Source organism: Dromaius novaehollandiae, chromosome 1 (genome assembly GCF_036370855.1).
Source record: "Dromaius novaehollandiae isolate bDroNov1 chromosome 1, bDroNov1.hap1, whole genome shotgun sequence".
In the NCBI taxonomy this organism is placed as follows: Eukaryota; Metazoa; Chordata; class Aves; order Casuariiformes; family Dromaiidae; genus Dromaius; species Dromaius novaehollandiae.
The window spans coordinates 9182186-9195462 of NC_088098.1; the positions used below are offsets into that span (position 1 = coordinate 9182186).

General features: G+C 38.9%; 1 protein-coding gene across 9 annotated transcripts in view; it reads left to right on the plus strand.

Moving 5' to 3' along the window:
- Positions 1–13277, plus strand: part of MAGI2 (membrane associated guanylate kinase, WW and PDZ domain containing 2) — a 743930-nt gene that overhangs the window by 223094 nt on the left and 507559 nt on the right. For all 9 annotated transcript variants that reach the window (XM_064505113.1, XM_064505115.1, XM_064505117.1 and 6 more), the window contains exon 2: positions 3400–3516. In XM_064505113.1, coding sequence (XP_064361183.1) covers positions 3400–3516 — 117 coding nt within the window. The remainder of the gene's footprint in view (positions 1–3399; positions 3517–13277) is intronic.

A 13277-nucleotide genomic window follows, 5' to 3' on the forward strand; every position in this document is an offset into this window, starting at 1 on the left:
CCCACCCTGCATGGCTGCAAGCCATCAAAAACTCTGTATACAGAGTCAGACTCCTCCCATGGCAGCGGTCAAGGAACTTTTTTAATTGCAATTTCTGCGTTGGGTTTCCAAACCCTGACACATGGTAGCTCTTCCTTTTGCTCTCACGCGAGGTGCATGGGATGCAGCCCTAGTGAAGCAACTTTTGAGCTCATCCTCCCTGTGAGCTGCCCCGTTGGGCATCGTGGGGCTTGTGGTCGCACCGGCATCTGACCCAACAGCATGACGGCTCTCTGCAACGTTGCTTCTGCATCCAGCAGCTTTCTGAGGCTGCTATGGCAGGTGAACAACAGGAACTGTGGGTTTATGCTCATGGCAGTATTTATTCATCATCTCAGTAGTCTTAAATGTACTGTGGAAAGAAAAAATAACAGAAGTTGAATTGTATGGAGGCCTGGTCAGTCCTGGGTACCAGACAATCATCTGAAGGTGTTGGATGGCACCACTAAATAGTGGAATATTGCTACTTTCCTGTAAAAAGAGTGACTGTTTCTCTCTTATCACTCCTCTTTCTTTGTACTTTTTGACAACATCACAAAGTTTCTTTTTTCCTTCCAAAACAAACCAACTGATAACATTTTCAATCTCTTATTTCAGCCTTTTGAAGGACATCATCCTATTATTATTCCTCTTCTTCTCATGTTATTCTTCATTTTTATCATACATAACTTGAGATCTAATTTACTGCTGTTAAATCAAAGCTGTTTTACATTCTTGTGAATCAGTATAGTTTCTTGCAAAAAGTCTTAGGGCCCCATACTAGTGCATGACCGATGTTAGATCTTGTACTTCAAGAGGATCAGGCTGCTCAAAAGCACATGTCCCAGCATTATAAAGATCTAGAAAGCACATCTGGAGAGAAATAAAGTATGCTTTTGACAAGCAGCAGGTAAAACAACAAAGCTTTTTAGGGGAGTAAAGCAGAAGAATGACAATTAGGGTGGGGGCCTTTGCATCTGCTTGTCAAGGCTGTAGAACTGCCTATCTTATGGTTTCAGCCTTCCAGAGTGAAAAATTCATTGTTATACCAGACTCAGAAAAAGAGTATCATATGCCTAAAGAAATGCAAAATCTCAGATAAAGCAGAGCACAGAATGACTTTCAAAAAGGGAAAATTGCCAATTGTGCATATGCTGTCCGTAGTTCATCTGACTGTTCCTTAAAATAGACTTTGGTCATCTTGCAGAATATACTCAGCTCTCAGGAAAATTTTGATATATTTAACTTGAGCTAGGATGCTGATATTTTTTTCTCCTGCACCGTGTATAAGTCCTACTGCTGGTACAAACTTCAGCTTTTAAAATCTGTATGTAGTAAATCAAAGGCTGTAGTCACCTTCTATTATAAATATACATTTTTAAACTCCAGTTTGAAATATGCATTTTGCCAAAAATATTGGCTGATGCTTTTCGTGGAATGTTTAGGATGTGTTAGTGCATTTATTACCACCTGGTGAAGTAAACGGCTGTGTTTAAGGAAAAAGGGTGAAGCTAAAAAACACACTTTGAAGGTCAGAAATTTTTTGTAGGTTCCTAAACTTACTTATGTCATAAGTTGAGTGATTCAGGTTTATGTCACTGGGCAGGCTACAGCTGTTGTTCTCGAGCTGGCATTTTCTCAGGCTGCCAGAAAGCATCTGCATCACTGGGCATGTTCTGTATATTAGAGCAAGAAGAGCAAGAGCTGCAGGACCTTTACTCTCTGCAGCCACTAAGGAAGGACAGCTAATTCCAGTCGGGAGCAGAGCGGCTCTCTGCAGCCTCCTCTAGCCCTTGCGTGCTCTGAAATCTGGTAAAAAATTAGCAGGAGTAGTGATCTGGTCTGCATCGGGAGAAGCAGGGTTTGTGGTACCAAAGTAGCGGACTGAGTAGCTCAGCTTCGATCCTGGAATAATAGAGATCTGTATGGAAGTTGTGAGCATCTGGGAACCTTGCACACAGGTATTTTCTTGTGTCTGTTATGAATACAGGGTTTTGTTGTTTTTTTCCTTTTTTTGATTAGGAAAGTCTGCTGCTTTTTGCCTGTAGGTAAAGATGACAGAATTTATTTGTAAGCTTTTTATAAACCTGGAACAAAAAGGTTTTGAAGTTATTGACAAAAGCAGCAATAATAAGATTATCAACTTGCAATGGGCAGATAAATAGGAATAGCTGTAAGGAGAAATATATTTTAATTTATTACCATTTGTGGTGTGCAGTGACTTTCAATAGAATAGAAATAATTAGGTGGGAATGTTGTTTGTTCCTTTTTGCAGGAAAATCTTTATATAGTCCAAGTCAGGAGACTTTTGGCAGAGGTTCAATAGCAAATGCATTTGAAAAGATGATTTAAGGTTGAACGTATGAAGCAACAAGTTAGAAATCTATCAGATTGCAATTTTTCATCTTGGGAATATATGTCAGAGCTTAGTGTAATAATGATTTTCTATATTTTTCTTATGACAGAATTTCAGAGAAGGAAGCAATGCAGTTATTTATAGACTTTTTCCCATAATTATAAACATGATCCATGCTCCAGGTTAAACGAGATGAAGGGGAGCTATATCTGGAAATGTTTATTAATCATGTTGGATTTGATTTATATATCTGCCTTTAATAATGGAAAATGATGCACCCACTAGCTGAACAATGCTTAAAGTTGTTTTGTCCTAAAGTTATCATAAAATTGGCAGAGATGATTTTTAACTCAGTTCTTTTTTCCACATATGTTTGCAGTGTTATGCTGAGATGTTATATTACTAATGACTGTTTTCAATGGTAGAGATAAAATATGTTCCCTTGTTTGCTACTTGACTTTTTCAGATGTGAGCACCATTGCAAATAAATATGACAAAAGATTATATGGTATTTGTAAGATCATTAAGTGCAGCTGATAACTATTTTAGCTGCATTTTATTCTGATTATATTTGGAGTGAAAGCATTGAACATTTCAAATCGAGACACTCTGAACCAAGAATTTTGCATTTAATAAATTGGTGGGAAATTGGTACAAGGTCACGGGGAGTGTAATACCTAATCATGTGTTATATAGATTTATATGTATGTAGTTGTATAATAGTGATAGTATGTTGTCAGTTTGTGCAGAAAAATCTGACACCTCTGTATATAATCCTATATACATTTTTCTGAACTGTACAGATTTAGCCGATCAGTTATCAGTTAGCCTTTTTTAACCTGTAAAATAATTATCAGTACTAGATATTAAACCAACTGCATGCCTTAACTAGAAAGCTTTGCACTTTTGTCATCTGAGAGGTGACAGAAACATGAAGGAAAATGAGCCAGAGACTTTACAAGTGATTCATTGCTTCTGTCAAAGCAATATATTTTTAATGCTTTCATTTGTCTTTTCCTTGACAGGAGGCATTGTTGATAAGGACCTTCGTCACTACCTCAATTTACGGTTCCAGAAAGGTTCGGTAGACCACGAGCTCCAGCAGATCATAAGAGACAATCTCTACCTCCGCACAGTGCCATGTGAGTAGGGTGGAGATGAACAAATCTATTTTCTTAATGGCAACACACTGGCCACATTAATGTTGCTGAGGCCACTTGCAAAGCATGAAAAGCTGTATTGTAGATGAAGCAGTCTTCCCATAGACAGACAGTGACTTGTGCATGTCTTCTGTGTTATTGTTGAGGAACTAAACTGTCTAATTCTGAAGTAATCCCTGAAACTGCATGGTGTTTTCAAAGTCGTAGCTCTGATCAGCTGTGGATGTAGAAGAGTAATCTTTTTTTCTGCTGTTCTAGACAAATTAAAAAAAATTTGACAGTTTCCTGGGGTAGTTAAATTGATGTCCAACAGAGAGAGTTTGGTCTGCCTCAGATTTCACGGTATTCTCCTTTCCTGGATAACACTGAGGGGTTTAGAGTGCAGTAGGGCAACAAAAAAAATGTGCTAGGAGATTTTGTTGTTTAGGTGCAGCGGGCATTGCCATGGGTGTTCATATTGTCCTGCACATACGTTTGTTCTCTTGCTGTCATATAAGTTGATTGTGTCTAGATATAAAATACCCTGAAACATCCAAAAGCATTTTTGTAGATATTGAAATTACTCACTTATATGGTAGTTGTGAAATTAAGCACAGTAACATAAGCAATGTCAAAATAGCAGGGCCATGCCTTTCAGAACAGCTCTATTTTGCTGACAGACAATAGATCATTCAAAATGGAATGAAATTCCACTATTCTTCCCTCATAAAATAATTGCTTGGTGGATGGAAAACGGGGATTCTGCTTTTGGTGAAAAGAGTGCACCTTTGAACTTGCAGGCTTGACGCTGGAATGATAGGCAGAGGAAGGTGTGCTGAGTATCTGAATGTACTGTTTATATGGTAAATAGGTGGATGTTCTTTGAAAGCTGTGTAGTTGTCAATGCTGCTGTACAATCTTTTTTTTTCATTATACTAAGAATGGAGGTTTGAAGCACCAAAAAAGTTCAAACATTTCCCTCTTCTTTTGCAAGCTGAAGGTAAATAAACATAATACTTTAATTTCAGATTTCCTGAATTTGTCCCTGATTAGCAATGAAGGTGGAATAAAATTAGAGAATGTTTATCCTGTATATAGAAAATCAGCAACATTGTTTTTATGTGAGATTTATGATGAATTAGGTTTGTCTGGAGGTGCTGAGAAACATTAGAGCTGAAGTGTGAGTTCAAGGAGAAAGCTGTTTTGAGATTAAATCTAAGCTTAGTGGAGTACTTTCAGAAAGACTCACTTCTTAGGATGTCTAGGGGTCCATTAGTATAGGAATATATTTATAATAACCCTACCACACACTTGTTAATGCTGGAGACCAAGACCCAGATTTAAAAAAAAAAAAAAAAAAGGCAGCAATATTGCAACTAGCTTAATAATACCAGCTTATGCTATGTATGTTTCCTAATGTTAACTTTCCTAGGGGTGAGAAGATCTACAAGTAAGAGAAATTTCTGAAATCAACTGATTGTTATGTGTTTAGGAAAGGCAGCAAGTCACCAGCACGTGGAAACATTTCATGCTCTTGGTACATGCACGTAGCAAACAGTGTGTGCGCGCAATATGGACATGATGTGACTCTAAGGTTTTTTTGAAATCAAGGGAATAAAATGTTCTTATTTGGGAAGTGGAATATGTTACTGACAGGAGCAAATTTATCATTCAAAAAGGAGTGTTTGGCCACAAAGACCACAATTCAGAACCTATAAACACTTAATGATTTATTAAGTGATTTACTCTTTTTACCCATCTTTTGTGTATTCTTACACAGTTAGATTCTTGGGTCATTATTGGATTACATTTTGAGCGGCTTTAGCTAAATAAGAGCTAGGTTTTCGGAAAGAGTTTAGTGACGTGGATGACAACTGCTGAATTGCTAAGTAAGCAGGCATGTTCTTGGATATAATGGAAGACTGTTTCCATACATGGTTTAGTGGTGGTGGAAAAAATAATGCCCGAGTGGAATATTTTCTTCAAAATTTTCTTGAAAATCCTATGAAAATAGGCTTTCCAAAATCTGGGTATTTTAAAATAAAGGGATTAACAAATGCAGGCAGGGTTATACTTGATTTGCTAAAGCTTCCCTACTCAACTAGAGAAAAAGCACACCACCACGCAGACTGCAAGCCAGATTTCCACTCTTTCCCCAAAAGACTCATAATGGAAGATAATCCTTTTTTATGCAATTTTATTCTGTCTCCTGCCTTCATGTTTAGGAGGGAAAATGTTCCTCAACTCTTTCCTTATTTTCCTGTAACTTAACTAATTTGTGAATAATGAACTTACTTTTTAAGAGTGCCATTATTACTTTGGGTAGTCATTTTTTTGGAGCTCTGTACAAAGGCTAGGAGCAATGGTTACCAGTACAAACAGCACAATATGCAACTTGTAGGGAGAAGATTTCACTGGTATCAGCAGCAGCATTTAACTGACTATGCCATTGCCCACAAGTTCTCTTAATAGTAACTGTAGACTAACCACGTGCTTATTACAAACTGTGCAACGGATACCAACGCAGCAAAAGAAGCCTTCCGTTTAGTCAAATTACTGTGCAGAAGAAAATGCAGAGAAAGCCAACTGCAGGCAATGTTATTTCCAATGAAAAGGTTGTAACCTGAAGAGAAAAGGTCTGAAAAATAGGTGGCAGCCTTTTCCCTTTACAAACACACCTACGATCTTTCCTCAGTTATAGAGGTGTAATTGCCGCTGAAGCCAAGAGAACCTTTATAAGAGGGTCCTTGACCTTGAAGTTTTACTCTTCTTTGCTTTTTGTTCAGACTGCTGGCACTGACCTTAGCAACGCGAGGGACACGGCCACTTGTTTCCCAGCAATAGGCCTTCCTAGCCAGGCTGGACATCTGCAAGGCAGGCGAAGCCATCTGCCACGCACATCTCACTCGAATGAGCGAGTATCCTCTGTGAAGCTAGGAAGCGCAGGACCAAATCCATACCTGTCTTAAATCAGGATAAGCAAATGTAGTTAGAAGAGGTAAGGCAGTCTGTTCCAGGTGAGAATTTGAAGTTTACATTGTATTTTAGCCTGTGTGCAGAGAAGGGTGGATGGCCCAGAAGTGCATGAGATGAGGAAAATGGATGAACTCTGCCCTCTGAAACGTGGACAGGATGAAGAAGACAATCTTAATTGTTTGTTTTTGTGTTCCTTGCATTTCTCTATCTTTAATATTGCTGTGCTGCTTTCTACCGAATTAGAAATGGCCATTTAACCTGCAGAGTCAAATGCTGCCTACCATAAGGAGTTGCAGTTCTCAGCACCATATGAAATTGATTTTCACTGCGTTGTCAACAGGAATTACACGCATATATCCCAGGGCAGAACGTGCGACTGGATTTGCAAGGTTTTTGCAGAGATGCAGCAGTTAGTTAGCTCTGCCCCTAGAGCCGTGTGACAGCAGTAATGAAACTGATACACAAACAAGAAAATGAAGAAAAAGTTCTGTTAATTTAAAGCTGAGTTAGAAAAGCAATAAAGCTTTCAGCAGGCAAGGTCAGGAGACTGAAACTTTTTTAAAGATACAGTATTGCAAATAATATAAAAGAAAATGCACTCATCAGAAGGAAGAACTGACAGTGGTCTTCTGTCAGGGCACAGCTCTTATCTTAATGCAAGCAGGAAGGCTGAGCTTCAGGTGAGGAAATCCAAAAGTAATACAGATAAGAGGCATGTGCAGGAACTCAGAGGAAAGCAAAAGTTCTGGAGCAAAGAAAGGTTCACAGGTTGCCATGTTCAAAAGACCTGACTGAAGTTTGGGTCATGCATTTTCATCTCCTCTTTCTGTTGTATGGCTTTTCAGCATATTTCTCATACCCTAAATTTATTCATAAGTTAGGAGCAGGGAGCACTGAGGAGCACTGACCACTGAGGTATGCTGCAATACAGAAGAATACCCATGGTGAGAAGTGATAGTTGTTAAACACAGATAAGCAGTATCAGACCCTGTCCCTTTCTGTCCAGGTCCAGGGATCTGGAGAAAAGCCTGCAGACACATCTGATACTGTAAATGCTGTAGACAGACAACAATTTAGTCATGCTGCACCTTGTGCTTGATAATGCTGTCAACAAACTGCAGTTACCCCGTGGGCAAGCAGCTTTCCCATATTGCTAGCTGCAAGAAAGGATGGCTTTAACTTAGTGTCATCACAAGAAAAAAGCTTTGTGGAGACTGCATGATAGGAAAGAAGTTTTGGTAGTGACAGCGGTGGTCAGTCCTGTCTCCTTTGGTACGTCCTTCCAAGCAGTTGTTAATTCCCCCTCTGTAAGAGCTTGCAGAGAAGTGGAGCTCTGATTGAAAATCGAGTCTGTACGCTTCCCTCCCAGACAGGGAAAGTGAGATGGAGTGGAAGACACTCTGATTAGCAGCACCGCTATTGAGAAGTCAAACACTGACAAGCTTATTCACAGAAGTAGAAATCATCTATTAATTTGAAGAGATTCCTCTTGATATCCTCTGGGATATAACCTCAGATGGGTAGTGGTAATTGGGGTTGCTCAGGTGAATGACTCTCCCACTGCGCTGATTCACACCGGTGGAGGATGCAGCCCAGAAGTTGGGCCATGTGTCTGAAGTGATAGTGTAAATAATAAAAAAAGGCAGTGCAGCTGGGAGGAAGGTTCCTTCCTAGTGTTTGTATTTCGAAAAACAATAACGATGAAAGAATGGAGAGAACGGGGTGTACAGGGCAGGCTTATTGGCTGGATACTGAAGGATTACTGTTAACCCAGAAGTCTTGGAGGGACGACGGTTTATTTAAGACATTTGTCAGAAAAACAGGAAAAAAGGTTCAGTTTGCAACTCAGCCACATGCTCTACCTGAGTGACCACAAGCAAGTAATACAGCCATTTCGTGCTGCAGTTCCCCACAGACAAAACAGGGATAATAATTCCTTCCTTTGCTCAGTTTGCCTGTCGGCAGTATGATTGCTCGGCATTAGGTGAGTATAGATAGCACATTGAACCACAGATGTGGAACTTACGAACACTTAATATTACCTTTCCTTTCTGCTGTGATTTCTTCTTTTTAATCTGTCTTCTGTTATTTGCTTCTATGGTTGGGTCATTATTTTATTACATTTTGAGCAACTTTAACTAAATAAGTGCCAGATTTTCAAAAATGATTTTTTTCTATTCTGTGTTGTAGCCAAGGCTATGTATATTTAACCTACATGCTGCAGTATGTACTGTTGAAATGTTATAATTACAAGGTGCTTCAGTCTAGTCCTCTTCCCAGAAGAGAAAATGTATGCAGTGAAATGTTTGTTTTGGCCAGGCTGGTTTTTGTTTGTCTTAAACATATTACCATTAAGGGTTGTTTTTTTTTTTTGGAGATACTGAAGTCAATAAAATGCATTTGTACTGGGAGCAGGAAGCGCTCCAAGGTGTGTGAGGACGTTCAGCCTCGGGGGAATTCGTTCCACTGTTTCAGCCCTGGAGAAAGCTCTGTCTCCAGATCAGTCAGGGAGGTTCTGTCCGGCCAAGAGCTGCATCTTGTTAGAAGCTCTTAGTCATTCATAGTCTTCATCACAAGTACCAATGACAAGAAGTAAGGAATGTCTGACTGTGTATATACTGTAGTATTAGGAGGCTTTGTGTCCCCCTCCGGTTGGGGTTAGCATAGAAGGTTAATTTGTATTGCTTGTATTACCTTTTAGAATTACTAGGAAGGGGAATAAGAGTAAAGTGTAAATACTGAAGGAAATCCTAATTACATCCCAAGGTTCTCATCTGAATTTTCTCACTTTAAGGCTAAGAGAAGGAAGCAGTGGCATAAGTCAAGTGGTCAAATAAAATGTAATGCGTGAGGATATACCCAACTGAGAAACTCCGTGTGTTTAGATACGCTGTTCTGAATAAGAATGGGAAATATGTTTGGCTAATCTATATTTGGATAAATATTTAGGCTTTAAAATTTGGGTTGTAAAATACTTTGTTCCTTTTCTAGGGAAATACACCTCCAAAAGTATTCATAGGGGAATGTGTGAAACAGACTTGCCAGTAGTTTCATATATTTTTCTTGTAAGTTTGTTCAGTGTCAAAAGTGTCTTTGAAGAGTGAAAAATCAGTGCACAGCTCTGTGCTTAAAATAAACAGATTACAAAGGCCAGGTATTGGCAGTTAAAAGATCTGCCAGTTTGACGTCATGTGGAACTATTCTTAGGATAAAATAACCTGTGCTTCCCGTACCACACTGCCAAGAAATGTCCGCATCACTGAAAATAACAGTACCTAACTTTAATGAGCACTTTATTCTTTCAGACAAGCCTTAGCTATTGCTTAGGCTTGACTTTGATGGCTCAGAATGGAGCAATGCAGAGCTCTAGGGAAATGTGCTGCTTGCTCTCTACCTAATGGAGCCTACCTCCATGGTATATTTAAGTAGAGTCATTGGCAAGGGTATTCAGACTTTTCTGTATCTCAAGCAAAATTAAAACAAATCAATTAATTGAGGTGAGGCCCTCACTGTGCTATAAGCAGTGCAGTCACTAGTACCAGATGAGGAGGAGGAGGTCACTGCTTCAAAAAACTGACAGACTAAATAGAAGAGAAAAGAAAGGTTGGTAAATGAACCCAGAGCGCAGATGGTATCTGAATTGACTTGCATGAAGTAGGGGGGTGGTTAGGCTGGTGCCAGTGGATCTTTTTTGCTTTTCCGCTACTACATGTAGTATGATTCTTAATTACCTCCTGGGAAAACACACATACACTGACCTCTTTCTTTAAAGACACTGAGACTGTCAGGCTGTAAGAGACTGGTTTGTGCATCCTTGGATAATCACATTCCTTGTGATTTCATGGAATCTGTGTGTGTTTCAGACCAGAGTGGTGAAAGGTAGCAGCCAGCACCGCACTGCCTGTCCGGCAGCGGGCACAGAGCGCTGCTCGGGCTCAGGCTGCGGTCGGGCTGCGGGTACCACGTTGCAGTCGGGCTGAAGTAGTGGATGCAAAAAAATCAAACAAACACCAATTTTGCTTTTTATTTATCAAAGCGAATTAAGATTTGACCTTAATTAAGAAGTAGGGTAAAGAGAGGCCAAAAGTATGTCTATAAATAATAGCAAAGAAATTGACTGAAAATACTGTACTGCTTGTTGCTTAGGGAAGGTAAAACACATATCATTTCTGTTACCTTTTCTCTGGAATTTCCCAGCTCTGCATATTGAAGACATCTACTCTCAGCTACTCAGCCATTAATCCATCTGTTTTAAATACCAACCTTAAAATAGTAGGTATCCAAAGAAAATAAATACTGTTCAAGACGAAGGGGTATGGAATGTTTCCTGTGTGGTGTAACTGTAGCACGATGTGAGTATAGATATGATGAAATAAAGAGCAGTATGTATGTACCATCTGTGATATTACAGCTTGAATATCCCATAAAAGATTACATGAAGACATTAGGACATTTGCATTGACTCTGCAGTTACAGTAGCTTGTATTTCTCTGAGATCTCCATGTCCAAATCGCACCTGAAAGACTGGGAGGTTGCTACTTCTGCATTCCCACTTCCCATTCTTTCCAGCCCTTCATTCCCTTCAAACTATGATTTTTCACTCCCATTGTAAAAATCAGATCATCTAAAAATCAGTCATTTTTGCGTACCATAAAGCCAATATTAATTATTTGCATAACAGGTGATCTAATGCACTGCCAACCAGAAAGCTGATATGGTACCAGTGAAGTCACTCCAAGTTTTTGCGTTGACTTTAATGAGAGCAGGAACAAGTTCTGAAACTGCAAAACCCTACCTTTCTTAAGCAGTCTTCCTACAAAAGCATTGTCACCTATCTTCCTTAAGTGATGTTAACCAGCATATCATTTAAAGACTTAGGTGTTTGGCAAGCAGCTTAGCTTACTAATCATATCTGTTTATAGTTATCTATATGTGATATAACACGTGCCTAATGCCAAACTAGAAGTTTGGTGACAAAATTTGTGCTGATTGTCCCAAAGAATCAATCCATTTTTAGTTTAACTTTAAGAAGGCTTTCTCATCTTGCAAAATGAGTTCTCTAATTCACACGATACCGAAGGGACAATAATAGTGACAGCTTTAAAAGAATTTTGATGATAGCACTAATCTTATTGATTACTTGAGAACTAGAGCGAAACACTGAGGGGCAATAGCATAAATCTGATAAAATACTTTGTCCCTGCAGAAGAAGAACAGTAAATAATAGAAGAGGCCACAATTAAGTTATTTGCAAATACAAGTCATAGATCCTGACTCGCCTAAAGCAGCTTGAAGTCTGCATGTTCTGGAGATTATATCCCCTGTGACAGTAGGGATTTCCAGCCTGAAGATTTCAGAAGTTCTGTTGACCTTTTTCCTGAAATAATGAAACTATCTTTGAAATTGTGAGAATTACTAATATGATTAACAGAAGTTGCAGCATATTGAACATAATTCTCTGATTTCTAAATCAGTTTTACTATGTACTATATGATCTTTTTTTGCCCCCTTGATTTTAAAAGATTTAAAAATATAACCTCTAGATACATTTGCTTTATGTTTTCATGTTCCCATCTGCAGTAAAAATGGGTCAAAATATTATTTTTTTCCAAGGGATGCTTAGGATCTTTAAATCAAGGCAGAAGCAAGTACTAGATTTTGCCAGTCTTGTGATAAAGCATAGTTAATAGTGTTCATCTGGGAATGCTAGGAATGCTTGAACTGAAGTTGCCTCAAAAGCGGTCGTTCATTTTGAACTTTTCCTTTCCTTGGATCACCTAAATCTAGATTTGTTGTCTTTCTTAGTATAATTAAAAGCCATTTTTTCATCTTCTCTGTCTTTTCTCAGTCTGCAGAAGATAACCATCAGCAGTAATGAATAGTCCTTACTTTAGGTGGTGATTTTTCATCTGAAAAACAGCTGAGCAGTGAACACAGACCACCAACGGTTGCCTTTAGAAATTCAGAACAATAGCAGCAAGAGAAAAAATTCAGAGTTGTGTAAAAGGATCGATAATTCAGAACTGAATGCCCAAATTAAGCTACTAAATCTATATCTGCATAATTGAATAAAAAAGCCCAGTATAGATTTTGGCAAGGTTTGCTTCTTTTGTATTTCTCTTCTGGGGCTTTTGTCTATAATCACAACAAAACAAAATCAGTAGAAGTGAGGATGGGCTTCCTTATGATGGATCATTTGCTATTGAGCAGTTTATAGGAACTGTTAAGCATTTGACCCAATTCAGTTTCACCAGATAACCAGTTTGTTCATATATGTCCCTGTGAAACATATCCACAGTTCAGTAGCCTACTCACCGAGCCGAGGCTGCTTATCCCTTGCTGTAATCCCACCCTCCACGCTACTGCTCCCTCCCTTTGACAAGGTCATGTCTGCATTCCAGTAATGACATTTTATAGCTGACACTACTTTAAAAACACCTCCATCTTTGAGATTTTTGTCCTGCTCCCACCTTTAGAAAACAAGTTATTCCTCATATTTTCTGGGACTTGTGAAAAAAGAAGGATTTTTAAACCCTTTGTATATGGTAGGCTGAAGTCAATAGACTAATGCCTCCAGTGGCACCGTGTTTTAGGTACAAAAGTGACCAGGGTGGAATAAAACCTTTTAAGGAGGAAACACGCTCGGGTCTGAAGAGATGCTTTTTAGCATCTGAAGAGTGAATAAAGTTTTGGTTTCACCAATGGGTATGAGGTTAATTTATAGTTTACTGATGGAAAGCTCTTTTCTATAAGTCTTTTCATTTCCCTTTATCCTGAGGATACTACTG